The 18,181-nt window shown below is 37.0% G+C and overlaps 2 protein-coding genes across 5 annotated transcripts; both read left to right on the top strand.

Moving 5' to 3' along the window:
- Positions 1–720: 720 nt before the first annotated feature.
- On the top strand, positions 721–7,872 carry LOC103418432 (26S proteasome non-ATPase regulatory subunit 12 homolog A-like). 4 transcript variants are annotated; one of them, XM_070817360.1, is made up of 13 exons: positions 721–950; positions 1,639–1,706; positions 1,809–2,003; positions 3,404–3,511; positions 3,613–3,717; positions 3,824–3,880; positions 4,004–4,200; positions 5,859–5,958; positions 6,118–6,230; positions 6,343–6,496; positions 6,581–6,658; positions 7,283–7,534; positions 7,628–7,872. In XM_070817360.1, the coding sequence occupies exons 2-12, from the start codon at positions 1,704–1,706 to the stop codon at positions 7,499–7,501; spliced, it is 1,329 nt and encodes a 442-aa protein (XP_070673461.1). In that variant the 5' UTR covers positions 721–950; positions 1,639–1,703; the 3' UTR covers positions 7,502–7,534; positions 7,628–7,872. The 4 variants fall into 4 exon arrangements, with proteins under 4 accessions (XP_070673461.1, XP_028949260.1, XP_070673468.1 ...); XM_029093427.2 differs by having other exon boundaries at positions 7,624–7,872; XM_070817367.1 differs by having other exon boundaries at positions 794–950; positions 1,647–1,706.
- Positions 7,873–10,408: 2,536 nt separating this feature from the next.
- LOC103406718 (dolichyl pyrophosphate Glc1Man9GlcNAc2 alpha-1,3-glucosyltransferase) lies at positions 10,409–14,774 on the top strand. The gene is made up of 4 exons (XM_008345713.4): positions 10,409–11,384; positions 12,763–12,969; positions 13,508–13,745; positions 14,322–14,774. The coding sequence occupies exons 1-4, from the start codon at positions 10,629–10,631 to the stop codon at positions 14,723–14,725; spliced, it is 1,605 nt and encodes a 534-aa protein (XP_008343935.2). The 5' UTR covers positions 10,409–10,628; the 3' UTR covers positions 14,726–14,774.
- The last annotated feature ends 3,407 nt before the right edge of the window (positions 14,775–18,181 follow it).

Genomic DNA, 18,181 nt, shown 5'->3' with positions numbered 1-18,181 from the left:
ATGTGATTTGGTTAGCTTGACTTTGGGTTTTGGAAACATATGTGAGCTTGGAAAGGAAATATTTCTTTTTTGCACAATAAAATGGGCACATGACTCAAGGTAAACATGTGATTTTGCTAGCTCGACTTTGAGTTTTAGTTATTTTCTAAGTATCCTAGTTAGTTTGCAAGGGAAGGGGTAAGGATAAATTTGTTTTCTCTTAAGCCTTCCCACGTGAAGCCAAAATCAAGGGGGAACTTTTGGTGCTCCCAAGCGGCCCAAAAATCTTCCACAAGTTTAATTTTACGTAAGTCTAGTAAACTTTGTAACCATCCACAGAACGAACCACTCGACAAGACACGTTACATGACTTGGGCTCATTTAAGCATGTCACATGCTTAGCGTGACTCGAATTAATGTATTAATATTATAATACAGCTTGACATGATAAATATGCATGATTTGCAACGTCTAATAGACTATTGTTTTATTGGCGAGATATGATCATAATTTGCACACTCTTCATTTCGTATTTTATATGAATTTAAGCTAGACTTGTAACCCTTCCACAATAATCGGCGTTTGAGACATGATTGAGCTTGTAAGTTGGAGCCCAACACCACTAGTTGAGAACAATCCAGGCACTGTCAGAAAGTTAATCCTAGCCGTTCAAAACTATCCTATGGCTAATAGTATACCACTTATTGGCGTATTTAAACAAATCAATTTTACATGGCCATAGGATGATTTTCAAGGGCCAAGATCAAATACCTTGTATTGTATTATACAGATAGGTTCATACACGACCCAGATTCCTTTTACTTATCCCTCAATCAATCCAACATTTTCAAGTAAAAGACGAAAAAAATCGGCCTCTCAAATTCTTTCTTATATCATTCACTCTCTGGACGCTCTCTCTCTCTCCTCCGCCTGTTTCTCCATCTCTCTCTAAAATCTCAAGTATTCGCAAGGTATGCTTAAGTTTATCTCTTTTAGGGTTCTCTGTTTGCTGCATCATATATATCATACATTGAGAAATCTGCTTGGCTTTCAATTTGGGGCTTTTTTCGAATTTAGATTCGTGAATTAGAGATTGGGTTTGTTTGCTAACGATTCAGGTGTTTAATTTTGTACTTATTAATATGATTTTGTGACCTCTGATTCCTTCAGTCAGATGCTCTTTTGTTATCTTCCCATGAAAACTAAGATTTAGGGTTTCAGGCCTGTGATTGTTTATATTTGAAGTGATTGTTTTGGTACTTCAGTTGATTTTTGTAATGGGTTTTACTTGTGATTGTATTTCTAATGGATCTGGGCTTGTTTTTAGCTTAATTTTATGTTTGCTTTTGAATTTGGGGCTATGAGTTTCTAGGATTTTTTTTTGGGGGGGTTTTATTTTTTTTTATTTTTTATTTTTTTTAAGGAATTTAGATTAGATTAATTCAGTTCCTTAGGGGATATGTTTGGACTAGAGGAGGGACGGACTGACCAGTGTGTGAGGGATATCCTTGGAAACGAAAGGGATGAAGGGGGGGAGGGTTGTGTGGCTCAGATTTTGGTTTTTTTCTGTGCCCCTTTAATATGTTGAACTAAAACAGTAAAACTAATATGATTATGTAATGTGTTTGCTTCATTAGTCATGATCTTATCGTCGTGTAGTATTTCAGGTAGCTTTCATCGTACGAGGACATTGCTAGGGGTTTCATTTCTACTCGAACTTTACAATGGTAAGCCATTTCTTCTTCCCAGATCTAAAACTCTAATCTGTTAACAGTTATCTTTGTTGACCCTGAATTGTTATGTTTTATGTGGAATTTATTGAATTTCAGGGAGGAGGAGGCGATTTGGATACCCAAATAGAGAAGTTGCTGAATGTAGAGAAGCAAATGAGGCTTGCTGGTGATGTAGCGGGAACCAAGAAGGCAGCCACTGACATTCTTGAACTCTGCTTTAAAGCGGGTGCTTGGAAGACTCTCAATGATCAGATTGTTGTATTATCCAAACGTCGTGGTCAGCTCAAGCAGGTAACCTGTAGTGACTCGTAGATTCTTTGGCATCTTTGTTTGTGATTGTGTATTTTTAAGTTTGCGAATGAAACCATCCAATAAAAATGTTGAGTTTTTGTTTAAATGGTACTAGTACAGTGCTCAATTAGTTACTGTTGTCCCATACATTAATTTTTTGTGCTTTGAGCATTTATTTGTTTTTTTGTGTTTTTTTTCTTGTTTTAAAGAAATAGAGTTTTGATCATGTATGTACATGTGTATGTAGCTATCTTTATCTTATGAGTTGTTATATATATGCATATATTTGGCTTAAATGGTTCATGAGATTAACATAATTCCTCACTTGAGTCCCTGACATTGAAAATTGATAGAAGTGAGTCCCCGAGTTTGTTTACCGTCAATCATTTTGGTCATTTCATGAAAAATCTCTGTTAAATGGAAAAGCAAGTGGAGGGGTTGATTGTACAAAAATGCCCTCAATTTAACGGAGGTTTTTCACAGAAAGACCAAAATGATTGACTTGCACCAATTCCTTTGTTTGGATTCATAGACATAGAAATTTAGAATTTATGCGTGTAAATAAAAAACTTCGGAATTTGGGACCTCCAATTCCCAAGTTTAAATTCCATGTAAATAGTTGTTATTTCCAAATTTCCTTGAGTGAGAATTTAAAATAAAATATACATAAAAACTCAACAATGAGCGGTCACTACCACCACATGTCACACATCATCACCATCACGACTGCCGCCACCACCACATACCGTTGTCTCCCTTGCTCCTACTGCCACCACTACCCACCATCATCACCACCGTCTCCACCACCTCTACTAGCACATTTTCTAACTACTGTCTCATTATATATTATTGACTTTATACACATTTAATTCCGTATTTAAATTCCATTGTTCTTTTAGGTTAATAAAACAAGAAAATTCACAAATTCTAGATAATAAAATTCTATCGTTTCAATTTCTGTTATTTATACATCCTTAGTATTCTTAAGTTTTCTCATCCAAACGCAATTTAAGTGTTACTGGTATCTATTTTCTTTTCAGAGGAACAAATTCACTGCTGCGGTTGGGATATCTATGATTGTGGGTTTTTTTTTTTAAATTCAGAAGAAGCAAAAAACTAAAAAATAAAAAGTTCATTTTATATATATGTATTTGTTTTTGTGAATATGTATCTTTCATCATTTCTTGGTTGGAGAATATTGAATATTGGTTTTATTGCTGAAGACTGCTTTCCAATGCACATTTATCTGTGTTTGTCTTGGTCATAATTAAGTATTATCGGCATATCCTATATTAGTCACTTTCTTAGATAATATGTTGTTCCAAGTTGCAATTGATTGCATTCCCAGAAGTAATTTTCTTTTATTGTTATTGCTCATTCAGTTGTTTGTTTCCATGCAGGCTGTGACTGCAATGGTCCAGCAAGCGATGCAATATATTGATCAGACACCAGATATTGAAACTCGTGTAGAGCTTATTAAAACACTGAATAATGTTTCTGCTGGGAAGGTAAACTTAATAGTAAAAAGCTTCAATTTCCTCCAGTTCAAATTATGTAATTTCAACTTTATAATTTTTTGTTTAAAATTCTCATGAACACTGTTCTTTAGATATATGTTGAAATTGAGAGAGCCCGGTTAATCAAGAGACTTGCAAAGATTAAGGAAGAGCAAGGGCTTATTGCTGAAGCTGCTGATTTGATGCAAGAAATTGCGGTCAGTATGGAATTATTATCTTCCCTCTCCCTCCATGCTCTCTGGAAAAAAAAAAGAAAGGACAATGCATTTTTTAGCACTCGTTTTTAATCATTAATCTTTGCAGGTGGAAACTTTTGGTGCCATGGCAAAAACTGAGAAGATTGCTTTCATTCTTGAACAAGTATGGGTCTAATTCTTTTCAGATTACTCTTTATATTCACTACTCATTCATTACAGTCATAACTTTTTATTACTTAGTTCTGGTTCTCATTATGAGCCATGCTGCGTATATTTATTTTTGCAGGTTCGGTTGTGTTTAGACCGTCAAGATTATGTTCGTGCTCAAATACTCTCGAGGAAGATCAGTCCAAGAGTTTTTGATATTGATGCTTCAAAAGAAAAGAAAAAACCAAAAGAAGGTGACAATGTTGTTGAAGAAGCTCCTGCTGATATACCATCGCTCTTGGAGTTGAAGCGGATATACTATGAATTAATGATACGGTATTGAGTGTTTTTATCCTATTCTATGTTTTTGTTCTGTATTTGTTTAAATGTTTATATTATCTTCACACGGTTTGCTATGGCTTGACTACCACTTTAGATTTTTTGAGGCTACACTTGACTCATACATTTGTAGACTTGTATTCAGACAAACATCTTAATATGCATGAAATTACATATCATGTACATAATGAAATGCTGTTATTAGGTAGTATTTGTTGGGTTTTTGGCTCAAAATTAGGATGATGCAATAAATTAGATTTGTGTCACCTATTTGGTTTTGGTGTCCTATTTGGGTTTGGTTTTGACTTCTTAGTTAGTTTCCTTGGTGGAGAGATTTTGGTAATTACCTATTTGATTTGGATTTGGATTTATTTCCTATTAGGATTCTTATTGTAACCGAAGTCCTATGCACTATAAATAGGACCTTAGGGTTAGTGTATTTAGTATGGCTCATTTGTGTGGCAATTTGGTGAGAGTCAATTTGTGAGTTTGTGAGTTAGAGAGCAATTTGGGAGAATCTTCTCCATTTGTTTTGGGTTCTCTACTCGTTTGGTTTAGGGTTTGTGATTTGTGGGATTTGGGTTGTGAGAGTTTAAACACTCTTTTGTAATCTCCATTTGTTTAGTGAAATTCCTCGCCGTGCTTCGCTCGTGGTCATAGGCTTTACGTCGAACCATGTAAATCTATTGTGTTAGTTTGAGATTGTTTGTCTTAGCTTTCACCTACGACGTTGATATTGGTACTTTGTTAGAATTCGCTTCCGTTTGCGCATAAAAGTACAACAGTATTTGATTTACTATTTTGCCACTTGGGAATCTGTATGAGATTCCCTCTGTTTTTAAGTGCAAATGGGTATGGGTTTGCCTGTTTCGTAGCTATTCAAAACCAATCAAATGAGGTTTTGCATTCCCAAAAAAAGAGGTGGATCTCCCATTCCTGTTCCCTGATTTTGTCTTTATATTTAATTATGTTGACGAATATGCCCTTATAGGTATACTTTGTATTGGTGCTTTGGTATATAAGCACTTCCATGATCCATCCTAGTATTTTCAAGCACAAAGATGTGAATGTTGGATTGCATGGGTTTCCAGGAACCCATTGCAATGAATAAGCATGGAGTTCCTAGAATCTGATTTGGCCAAAACACTAGCTTGGTTCAATTTCTGACATAGTTCCATTCTAATGTTGTTTTCTGACGTGGCTCCATACAAACCACAACAGTTTTAAAGAACGAAATATCTGACATGATGAATAACTCTTAAATGTTTTTTTTTGTTTGGTTTGTTCATAAGATTAGGTATGAGGTCCATGAATCCATGATTCTCGTTTTTAGTTTCAGATGCTAGAAGCTGAATGGCTTCCACATAATTATGTGAATTGTTTCTGTCTAAATAAATAAATTGCTGTTGGCAGCATTATACCTTGGATAACGTAACAAAAATATCTAGCAACAAGTGGATGTCACTCTTTTGTTATTGGAATTGGAAAAACTTTTTTTCTTCAAACTCCTATCATCCCTTGTGTTGCATCATTTGGGGCATCCCATGACTAAGAATTGAGAATCACACATGATCACAACTAGTTGAATTCTATGTGATGTTTGTAAACCTTTTGACATGTAATGGATCGCTGATGTTCTCTTATTGCCTTTGTAGGTATTATTCTCACAACAACGATTACCTTGAGATTTGCCGTTGCTACAAGGCGATATACGATATTCCTTCTGTTAAGGAGAATTCAGCTCAGTGGATACCGGTAAAATTAATATATATATATATATATATATATATATATATATATATATATATTATCCTTTGAATTAAATTGAGCTTTTGTGACACTTCTATTCATTTCGGTCTTGAGGAAAATCCCTTTGAATTAAATTGAGCTTTTGTGACACTTTTATTCATTTAGGTCTTGAGGAAAATCTGTTGGTACTTGGTTCTGGCTCCATATGATCCAATGCAGTCAAGCCTTCTCAATTCCATCCTGGAGGATAAGAATCTTTCTGAACTTCCATATTTTAGGTATTTTCAACAATAGCATATTAGCATCTGTTGCTCATCTCCCTTTGTGGGTTTGCATTTAACATATGCTCTTCTATGACTTATGATGTCTGCCTTTGTTATTATGCTGTAGGTTGTTGTTGAAACAGGTGGTAACTATGGAAGTCATACAATGGAACACTCTTTGGAATACATACAAGGATGAGTTTGAGAGCGAGAAGAACATGCTTGGAGGCTCTTTGGGCGACAAAGCAGCTGAAGATCTGAGACAGAGAATTATTGAACATGTAGAGTTTCCCCTACATTGCAATCTGCTCTTTATAACTGTTCAATTAGTAATTTGTTTCTGACATGTGTTACTGTTTTTTCAGAACATACTTGTTGTTTCCAAGAACTACTCAAGAATTACCTTGAAGCGACTTGCAGAGCTGCTGTGTCTGAGTATACAGGTTTGTTAATGCTCATTTGCATTTATTATTAATATTAAATCTTTATTACAATGAATGATTTTTTTTTCAGATTAGCTACAACAGGCTTAAATATAATTAGTTTCAATTAGAATCTCTTCTAATTTCCAAGACAACCCCACTGGAAGCCAGATTTACGCATTACAGACTGTTGTGGTGAACTATCACGCCTTAATTTTAAAACATTTTGGTGTGATTCGCTTTTGGTTATAAGTCTCACGGCTCTTGTGCTGTGTGTCCTTCCCCACAATTGTTTATCCATTTCTCTGCATCACTCCATTTTCTGTCTGCACTCTTTTTTTGCTTTTATTGTGATTTTTAGTTAATCTCTACATTTCCTTACGTGTGTGATGTTTAAAGTCATAGGTAATCCTGATTAATTGTGATGTGTTGATGTTTGGTTTCTCTTTTGTTTTATTTATTGACAAAAAAAAAAAGTCTGAAATGTATTAATGTATCATTGTATATGTAACATATTTATATATGATAACAGAGTTATCTGGATAATCTGACTGTTTAGGATGCCGTAGCTGGACTTATTTGAAATATGTGATTTTTCTTTTTTGATTCTAGTTTTATATATAGCTTTGCCCCCGTCCTATGCAGGAAGCTGAGAAGCATCTGTCTGATATGGTTGTGTCCAAGGCACTTGTGGCCAAGATTGACAGGCCAGTAGGAATAATCTGTTTCCAAACTGCAAAGGATAGCAACAACGTTCTGAATTCGTGGGCTATGAACTTGGAGAAACTGCTTGATCTTGTTGAGAAGAGCTGTCACCAAATACACAAAGAAACCATGGTACACAAGGCTTCTCTGAAGGTTTGAGAAGACTCAGTATCACAAAATTTCAGGTTTCAGGTAGAATTCTTCTGCGCGTGGCTTGCTTTAAAATGGGTTTAAAACAAAAATGGATAATATAAAATGATGCCCATAAACCATTCTTGCAGGTAGGCGTGAATCTTTGTTTCGCGGACTAAAACAACTTTCAGATTCAAGCATTTGGATTAAATCTTTGTTTTGATCGGGGGCTGATCAGGCATGCGTATAATGTTGTTTTATTTTGTTTGCGTTATGCTTGTTAAAACTAAAAGATTGTTGTAAGCTACGAGCACTTAGTTTGCTAGTAGGTAATGAAAGCAAAACATTGATGGTATTTGTTTTTTGCATTCGAAAGAGAAATTGAGTGTTTCACTTCACTTGTCTATGCTCTTGGGCTTTGTTAAGATTCCTTGTGTGCTACATACATGGTTGCTGCAGAATATCTCCATTAGAATTGTGCTTTAAGAGTGTTTTGGGTATTGTTTTTAACGTGATTGTTTCATATCGATAACATTGCCATAACGCCTTAGGTTTCTGTTTCTTTTATCCTTGACAACGCGCTCCGCCCGCCCTTTTAGTGGTTTTAGTTTGTAACTTAATTTGTTTTAGTTTTTAGCAAGCCTACACCAAAATCAGTTTTTGATGGATCTGTAGGAAATGAGTGTTGCCATTAGGTTTTTATCCGAGACCATTTAAAAACCCCTATTGCTACAAGGGATCGCAATGTGGGAACAAATACAATTTCTGGGTGACCACAGTGCGGAGTGGTTTTTGGGTAAAATTGAAACCGAAATTTATTTTGGTTCGGTTTGACCATGTGCAGCGAAATGAAATCGAACCAATCGGCTTTGGTTTGGTTCGATTTCAAATGGTTTTGTTTCGGTTTGGGGTTTCCAATTTATAGGGCCATTAAAAATAGGGAACTTTAACGAAAAGCACCCGGTACTGTTCACTTTAACGAAAAATCACATTTTTACACTAAAAAGTCAATCCTGGTACTATGCACTTTACCCTTTATTTTGTCCTTATCATTAAAACTCAAAGTTTTCAAGCTCTTTTCATTAGTTTTCGTTTAAAAATAGGACTTGCTTGATAGGGTTGTTCCGGTTTGGGGTTTCCAATTTAATTATCTTTTATTTAAAGTTTTTCTTTTTCAATTTGTTTTGGGCCCCAAATGTGAGAAGAATATTTTTTTTTGGTCAAACAATAGATTTTGTTAGATTAGTCATTGACAGGATTTGAATCCACGACGTCATGCAAAGGTTCAACATTTTTCCACCATTGTGGTAAATTGCCACTTGCATGAGAGAATAATAATTTACAGTATCTAAAACCAAAATTGAAAACCACCATAGTAATTTAGGGCCCCACCAACCCAAATGCCTAATTGGCCAATTAATTTTTTTTATATACATTTTATGTGGTTTGGCCCGATTCTAGACATTAGGAACCGATACGAAATTGTTATTTTAACTTTCAGTTTGATTTCAAAACTACAAAATCAAACCATTATGTGCAGTCCGGTTTGGACCGTGTTTTGGCTTTGATTTTCGGCTTGACCGTCATAGAGCATTTGACTTGCACACCCCTCGGTCCTAGCCTTACTCACGGTTGTGAATTCTTTCATAGGTAAACAAATTCAAGCATCTACATCACTCACGGTTGTGCGCGTATTTGGTTTCAGTAATCGGTGGTTTTATTGAGAGGAACTAAAAACCTCTTGACCAAATCACTATATACTACTGTGACTACAACAACGTCCCCACGGATAGGATTTGGGAGAGTCTGCTACAGATTTAGGCGACTGTCAACAAGCTCCGAAATGACTCACAAAAAAGAGAGCACGCGAGAATCATTGACCTCGAGAAGCATGTGAATGCCCTGGAGGAAGACGTCTCCAATTTTACAGAACCTGTGCAGAGGCAACACCTATTCAGACCACAACAAGAACTGCTGATCTGTACTCATGAGCGAGGAGCTGACACTGTGCTCCTGAGGCTTCACGAAAGAAGCCCCAGAGAGCTCAAGAATTCTTGAAATTCCAAGACCTAGCCAAAGGTCCCACACTCAACGTCAACTGCATTTATGGGGAGTAAGAGTACCTGGGGAAGATCCACAAGGAAACAAAGGTGGCATGCAAGAAGCCCAGGATGGTGGCGACTATTAGCAAACCACTTACAATCGACTCCAATATCCTAATGTTTTTCGATCGAGATTTGGAGAACGTTCACTCACCCCACGATGACGCTCTTGTCATCAAGGTCTAAATTTTGAACTCAATGGTTAGCCGCATTGCAATCTCCAATAGCTCACGGACGTGCACAAATCAGAGTTGGCAGCCCTTCATGAAGCCCATAAGAAGGTGGTTGAAGAGGTGTACACTGAAGGATACAACCTTGGATATTTTTCAAGTTACGCACGCGCAAGACCACTTGGGTGGTTGGGATATCTACAAGACCTACGAAGAAATCAACAACACCAACTTCCCTGTGCCATAGGACTTGTTGAATGAGATGTCACATTTAAGTAAATTCATTATATACTATATAAATAGTTATCTAATTTTTTTCTAAATGAGATACATTAGTTCATTATATATTGTGTAAAATAGTGTCTGTTTATACTTGAAAAATACATAATTACATTAAGATACATAAATTGCAAAGTAAAATGACATATAGATTATAAAGTATTAGAATATAATGAAAACATGGAGAATAAACATATAATGTATGTTCTTCTAAGTATTCAACTAGTCTCTTATAATTTATTGAAGAAAAAAAAATGCAGAATAAAAGTTACCTATTTTCTATCTAAATGAGAGTTGTGATCTAAACGGGTGCTTAGGCGAGTCTAAACAGACCAAACAGGTGCCTAAACTGTCTAACCGAGTGCCCAAGCAAATCTGAACGCCCTTTCTTAATTTTCAAATATTTTGAATTAATAGAGCGTTGGACAGCCGCCCACCACCTAGGCCCAAAAAGCGCCGCTAAACGGAAATTTTTAAAACAGTGGATAAAGGCGATAGCCAATCCATAATTCTACACGCCTTCAAATTCCAGGTTTTTCCCTTTTCTTTTCCCCTCAAAACTTTGCAATTCCCCAACTCGCTTTCCACGGAATTTTCAACTCCATGGAAGCTCAAACCGCCCCGAAACTTCAAAACCCTCCGAAACCCCGCAACCCCATCACAGAGCTATGGTGGTTCTTCGCCATCTCCGCCTGCGTAAAGCTGCTTCTGATCCCAGCCTACAAAAGCACAGACTTTGAGGTCCACCGCCACTGGCTAGCCATAACCCACTCTCTCCCTCTCTCCCAATGGTACTCCGACGAGACGAGCATTTGGACCCTCGACTACCCGCCATTCTTCGCCTACTTCGAGCGATTACTTTCCGTTTTCGCCAATCTCATCGACCCACAAATCGTTCACCTCCAAAAGGGCTTGAACTACAGCTCAAACACAGTGCTTTACTTCCAAAGAATCTCTGTAATCTTATCGGATTTGTGCCTTTTGTATGGGGTTTTTCGATTGACTAGGAATTCGGATTCGATGAAGCAAAAGATGATCTGGGTATTGGTGATTTGGTCGCCAATGCTTGTGATTGTGGACCATTTGCATTTCCAGTACAATGGGTTTTTGCTTGGGATTTTATTGATTTCGCTTTCATGTTTGGAGGAAGGGAGGGACTTGATGGGTGGGCTTATTTTTGCTGTGCTATTGTGCTTCAAGCATTTGTTTGCGGTCGCGGCGCCTGTTTATTTTGTTTACTTGTTGAGGCATTATTGCTGGAAAGGATTGGTGAGGGGTTTCTGGCGGCTTTCGGTTTTGGGGACTGTTGTTGTGGCTGTTTTTGCATTGGCATATGCCCCATTTGTGTACCATGGGCAGGTAATCTCTCCGGCTCTGGCTTTTTGTTTTTGAAATGGTTCTTTGCAATCTTCATATTAGTCTACACTACTGCTAAGAAACCTCATATTTATTCTGGTCTTTGCTTGTGACTTGTCGCTCAAACAATGAATAGCTCGGTGGTTTTTCCCTTCAAATGGAATTTTTGAGGAGAGCTGAATATTTGTTAATACTTTGCAAACAAATAGTAAGGGACTTCTTAGGTTTGGCACCTCTTTGTACTGTGTTTTGTGTATCTTACTATTGGAAGATGAAGGTCATCTGAAATATTATCCCGTTTTGTTAACTTGATTAATCGATAATATTACATTACCATCGTAAAGCCACTGAATTTCCTAGCAACAGTAATGTTGTATTAGCATTTGTTGTGCGAACCATGAACATAAGGAAAGATACAGATTTTCAGTGACAGAATACTGACTGGAAAAGCAGATAATATTGCATATCAATTATTATTCTGATTCATATTTTTTTAGAGCTAGTGACTGAAAATTGTTGCACATTTTACATTAAGAACTTCACATTGTACAACTTTCTTTTTCTGGGTGGTATGGAAGGAGGGTAATAAGAGGAATTTTTAGGGAGAAAGGGGGAATGATGTGGATCAGTTGTGGTATAGGTTTCGATTTTGGTATCCCTTTGGTGTTGTTGTCTTCAGAATTTTGATATGGTTCTTTTGAAGCTAATTTTAATGATTGAAGTGCTATTTTGCTTTTGCTTATTCATCCATTTGTTATGAAAGAATAATTATGAGTATCCTTCTATTTCTTGTAGTTTAGTAGCTTAGAATGATAAGTGGACATTTAAAAATAATGTGAAAGTTGTTATTTAAGTATCTGTTTCTACAATATTGATGAGCTCCACGAAACTGCTACCCCATTTGGAGCTAATATAGTTCACAGCATTAGCATATGAACCATATGTATCCATGTCTTGACATTTCTTGGTGATGATTTAGTGTTTAGGGTTTAGTCCTTCCTTCTATGGGATGGCAGGCCTCTTAAGTTTCCTATATTTCTGTTCTATGACCCTTATATCTACAATATGAATTAAACGTAGTTAGTGAGGAGAGGGATGAAAATCAAAACTCCTGCCACAATCGTCTAAACCTCAAAACGTTGATGAAAGAAACTGTGGGAACAAAGGTATTCCACCCGATCTACTGGTACTCATGTTTAACAAAATGAAGTGAGGGAATATACTACGCCAAGATAATTATGCAGTAATGTTGCTCTCTGATCATTTAATAACAATTTGCATGCATCTGGGACAAGTCATTTAATTTTTCTTGTACCTTTACAGCGTATGCCATCAATTTTATTCATGTGTAGTGCTTTGATTGTTGAACATTACCTTGCAGATGCAACAAGTTATCCACCGCATGTTTCCTTTTGGCAGGGGACTTTGCCATGCCTATTGGGCACCGAATTTTTGGGTGTTCTATATCATACTGGATAAAGTGCTTGCTTTCTTGCTTGGAAGACTTGGATTCAACATTCAAGCCCCAGCGGCTTCATTCACTGGTGGGCTAGTTGGGGATTCATCTCCTTTTGCTGTACTACCTCAGGTAATTCTCAATGGTGAACTGGAAGGAGGTGCAATATAATAGGATAACATTTTAGTTTATCATATCAAATGGGGAAACAAAACCCCTTGGTTGGATGGTGCTGCTTGTTGATAGTTCATTCGTCTGCACACCGAGACAAATTCACGTAAGTATGAATAGGTGGTAGGTTAAGGCTGCTTTGGTTCTTGTAATCAACCCTCTGTTTACCTTACGCTCAATGGAACTAGCAAAGAAATTAAGTAATTAAAGACTTCCGAATGCCCAATTCAATTGTTTGCCACTGTTTTTCGGGTGGTCCACCAATCAACCCGAGTCCATGTGTCAGTATTTGACAGCTTCTGACTGAGCAGAAGGAAGAAAGCTCTTCACACCCTGTTAGTATGTTGAGTGCTGCTGATTGATGAGATGAGATATTCTATTTATCAGGCTCAGGACTAGGTTATCTTAACTGATAAAATAAGATAAATACAGATTTTTATTTCCTTCACATGTTTGATGTTTTTGGGACCTAATTTTTTGTAAATTGGTGAAATGGTAGGTCACTCCTGCGACAACCTTTATTCTGGTTCTGATTTCCTTATCCCCTTGTCTCATTAAAGCTTGGAGACATCCACGACCATCGTTGATTACCAGATGGGTAGCCTATGCATATACTTGTGGGTTTATGTTTGGGTGGCACGTTCATGAGAAGGCATCACTCCACTTTGTCATCCCCCTTGCCATTGTTGCAGTGCAGAGTTTGGATAATGCAAGGCATTACTTCTTGATATCAATTGGTATGCTTCTTCGTGCTCTCATTTATTTGCAGAGAAACGAGGGGGGTGTCCTTTAAAGATTTGTTTGAGTGGGGGTTAATATGCTTTAGGATTGCGAACTATCGTCAGATGCTAACTTCACATAAGTTAGCATTACCAACTGAGCTTTATCCTAGACCTGGCGTAAAATGTCAGTAGTTTAACCTAGCTGAAGTAAAACTGAAATGTGTGCATGTTGAAATAGTTGTCCCTAAAATGACTAAATATGTTATGGAACTGTTTTCTTCCTACTCACTCAGGAATATTGAAATTGAAGTCTGTCGTGGCAAAATTCAAATGACAACGTTTTTAGGTCTCTAATAAGATGTATAGCTGTTTAGAATTTTTTGAAAAAGAAAGTTTCTGCATCTTGATTTCAGCATTATATAGCTCTTTATTTTCCAAATTTTCCCCAAATCAGAGTTACTGTTTAGCAACACTTTTGAGTGTAACTAACGATATTCCAATTTAAGTTTTGATGTGGGTTTTTTATTTTTACTTTTGATCCTTGGCTTCCTACCTATACACTAAAAGTTCTGTGCCATGTTTCATATGCAGTGTCCTGCTACTCACTGTTCCCACTTCTATATGAAGCCCAGGAGTATCCAATAAGGGTCCTATTGCTGTTACTACACTCCACGCTTATGTGGTTAGGTTTCTCTGCACAATTCGCTAACGGGATTGCCCTTGAAACGGCAAACTCTGGAAAGAAAAAAGATGATGATTTTCAAACGAAGAGACGTTCTGTTGCAGCTGCCCAGAAAGGAGGGTTTGTTATTGGGTGCGTTCACTGGAGTTATTTGGTTGGTATGTTGCTGGTTGAGATTTGGGGTCAGTTTCTGCATCCCATCATTTTTGGTGAAAAGCTTCCTTTTATACCCCTCATGCTTATCTCAACATACTGTGGAATAGGGGTCATGTACTCTTTCATTTGGCAATTAAAATGGATCCTTGATTCGTGATTGTTCAGGTTTTGACGTTATCTTAATTAATATAGTATTATGAAGTGAATTTTGGGTGGATTTTAATTCCTTTCCTACTAGCTCAAAATATTTTTTTACATATGTGCGTGTATATAAAGAGATATAAAGAGAAATTTGGAAAAAGCGTCTGTTTTGGGGGAGTCTTCGATAGTCTAGCTTGCCAAGTAGTCTGATTTTTTAAACAATCTTTAATGTTTGATTTCTTAAAGTCAATTTTGACGTTCATTTCCTGGACAATTCAATAGTTTCGGACAATTTAAGAAAAATTAGTTTTCGAGATCCAAAAAGGCTTTTGTCCTCATTTCAAAACTCTTAGAATGATGTTATTTCATACGTGAAACAGGACTTAATTGACCTTGTACCTTTAATTGGATTTCTCAAGTATAATATTTGTTTGTTGTTGTTAGAGGTGACAAATCAATCTATTGGGTTCGGAGCAATGGAAACATGGTCGGACGCATTTTGTGATAAATATTTTGCTCATTGGATTGGATTTTGGCTTTAAAAAAAAAGGGAAATACCCTAAAAGAGGACACTTTCTTAATCTTGGGACAAAAATCATGCACAAGCCAGACACACCGTGCACAAAACCAAAATTACTGAAATACCCACATATAAATCAAGGTTCTAAAAGACGCTAGGTGCTAGTCGGGCGGCGGGCTAGGGCCTAGCGTCTAGGTGGCTAGGCGAGGCCTAGGTGGACTAGGCGGATTTAAGTAAATCTATTATATTTCATGTAAATAAGTGTCTATTTATACTTAAAATATATATAATTTCATCATAAACTACAAAATATAATAACATATATATTAATATTATGAAGTATTGGAACATAATGAAAACATGGGGAACAAGCCTATAATGTGTGTTCATTTAAGTATTCAACAAGTCTCTTACAATTTATTGAAAATAAAATAAAATTCAAAATGAAAGTTATCTATTTTCTGTCTAAGTGAGTTGCAATCTAGGCAGGTCTAAGCGGACTACGCGGGTGCCTAGGCGGTCTAGGCAGGCGCCTTAGCAGGTTTAGGCGCCATTTCTTAATTTTCAAACACTTAGGCATTAATCGGGGCGCCTAGGCAGCGCTAGGCAAGGATTTTTAGAATAGTGATATGAATACTAAAAATCATCAGCCCATTGTATCATTGTTCTCATTTGGAAGAAAGGGCTGTTGTGACACGCCTCGACCCCGATATCCCCATATACCAGGGTGGGCATGTGTTGACCAACACCCATGGGTGACGAAGCCATTTTAAACATGCATACAAATAAAAATATGTAGATAGAAAGACTTACACCAATGCCGAATCATGTTCAGAGTATACAACTAACCAAGAAAAACACCTAAGATCTGAACAAAGGAATGAGACCTACACTGAGAAGACTCAAGGATACCTATGCAGAAATGCCTTGACGTCAGGATCGTATGCCTCGCTTCTAACTCCTGAGGGGGCGCAAAAACAAAGGGTGAGTGGACCATAATTTATACTAATACTAATAATATGAAAACCATTTTCTTTCTGAACATAATAACCCCCTGTTTTGAAAACATGTATATAGTACTACATAGTAGGATTTCTGAAAACTCTAGTATGCCATGAAAACGTTTGTAAAACTAGTACGTATAAACCAGTGCTTATAAATGATAATATAGTCGCCCGAAGACAAATCCTTAAATCTCATCAATGATGTACTCTCTCTAGGGGTATCATAGTCGCCTGAAGGCAGTACTTGTGTATCACTCGAAGGTGAAGTTATACGACATTGGGTTACACCAGTGAAGAAACATGGTAGGCCCCATCACCTGAATGTGAAGCTGTACGACTCTGGGTTACGCTAGAGAAGAAACATATAACATCACACACCGAGACTAGTCATGGCCAGTGAAGCTGGGTGATGCGAAATATATAAGCACATAAATTAAACCCTATTTTTATCAATTGTAGCAAAGTATGTAAGTATGGATCGTTCTAGGCCGAGGATTAGGAGGGATTGTTAAATCACTTAAAACTGACTCAAAAACGTAAAAACAAAGTTTAAAACACTAAACTAGACTCAAAGAATGCAAAACTAAACTCTAAAACACTAAAACAAACCAAAAGACTCAAAACAGCCCAGAAACACTCAAAACTGCCTTAAAATCACAATCTGGGCAGTTTGAACACCTAACACTAATCTGGACGAAATTGGGTTATAACTTGACTCAAGACACTTAAAAACACAAACTAAATTGACTTCTAACTAAGATGACTCAACAAGATAAAGGGGGATTTTAGACGAATTTAAAAACAAAACGGAAACTTTGTAACTTGAACAGATTTTAAAACGAATTTGGCTAAAGTTAATGGATGGAAAACTAGCTAAGGGGTTCTTCTCCACACATGTCACACTTGCATACGAAACGATTTCCAATTACTTCTCAATAAACCATGAATTCCCAACACCCCAGATTAACCGTGAATTGCACTAATTAACCCTCAGATTTTCCTAAAGTTATCGAATTGGATGAATTGAATACGACAACCCAAAGCATTCCTCACAAGTTCCCTGCATGAATTGCATAACAAAGATACAATCAAAGATCATTAAGTTCTATGAAAATCATAAGCATTGGCGAGGCACTTGTTACTATGAATTGCATGAAACTTATGCCAAGAATTTACTTAACACGATTGTGATCGACAACCTTTACTACTTGTGTATATAAGTTCATGACGATTAGGTGAAATTCCCTTATACTCTAGCAATTCATGCATGCAAATTAAGTGTCGACCCTCAACCAACATACACAAATCAGTTTTAATTCTTGTAGATAAGTAAATTGAATTCACAACTTATGAAACGCAATTAGAAGTAATCAAATCATATAGCAAGCATAAACATGGTTTCGAATCCCCCCCCCTAGCCAAGGGGGGTTTAGTTCCTCATACTCGCAAAGCAAAGATACATAAATTTAGAAATTAAAATCCAAAGAAAGAAAACACCTAGAATGCTCCAACTTGGCAGCAAGCGCATCAACGATTGCTCCTTCCTCCTTGCTGCGGGAGAGAAGTTTAGAACAGGTTTTGGGTGGTAGTTATGGTGTAGAATGGATGGGGAATGGTATGGAAAGGTTTAGGGTTGATAGGTGGTGCGGCAAGGGATGATTTCTGGCTGGAATTAGAGAGAATGGTGGTGGAAAGCTGCGGCAGAGCACAAGGGTGGATTTCTAGCGTGTAGAATGAATATGGGAGGTGGTCCTTCGGCCAAAGGGTTATAATGAGTATATATAGGCACTTAAAACCCTAGGTAAATCAGATATGGACTTGAATAACCCAAATCCACAAGGAAATAGGCTTAGAAATCAGAATCCACAAGGGAAAAGGTCCACAAAGGTGCGGCAGGTTTAGATGATATGGATAGGGCTTCTAGAATGCCTTGCAAGGAAAGGAAAAC

This window comes from Malus domestica, chromosome 02 (genome assembly GCF_042453785.1).
Source record: "Malus domestica chromosome 02, GDT2T_hap1".
Taxonomy (NCBI): Eukaryota; Viridiplantae; Streptophyta; class Magnoliopsida; order Rosales; family Rosaceae; genus Malus; species Malus domestica.
Note: the sequence above shows the minus strand (reverse complement) of the source record. Positions and strands in the feature narration are given on the sequence as shown.

Bases quoted from the DNA above. Each gene is read 5' to 3' on its own strand.
- LOC103418432 (XM_070817360.1), top strand. The intron at 2,004-3,403 runs GTAACCTGTAGT...GTTTCCATGCAG, and splicing joins GTCGTGGTCAGCTCAAGCAG to GCTGTGACTGCAATGGTCCA. The intron at 5,959-6,117 runs GTAAAATTAATA...TTATTCATTTAG, and splicing joins ATTCAGCTCAGTGGATACCG to GTCTTGAGGAAAATCTGTTG.
- LOC103406718 (XM_008345713.4), top strand. From the start codon at position 10,629: ATGGAAGCTCAAACCGCCCCGAAACTTCAAAACCCTCCGAAACCCCGC. The intron at 12,970-13,507 runs GTAATTCTCAAT...GTGAAATGGTAG, and splicing joins CTTTTGCTGTACTACCTCAG to GTCACTCCTGCGACAACCTT. The intron at 13,746-14,321 runs GTATGCTTCTTC...TTTCATATGCAG, and splicing joins TTACTTCTTGATATCAATTG to TGTCCTGCTACTCACTGTTC.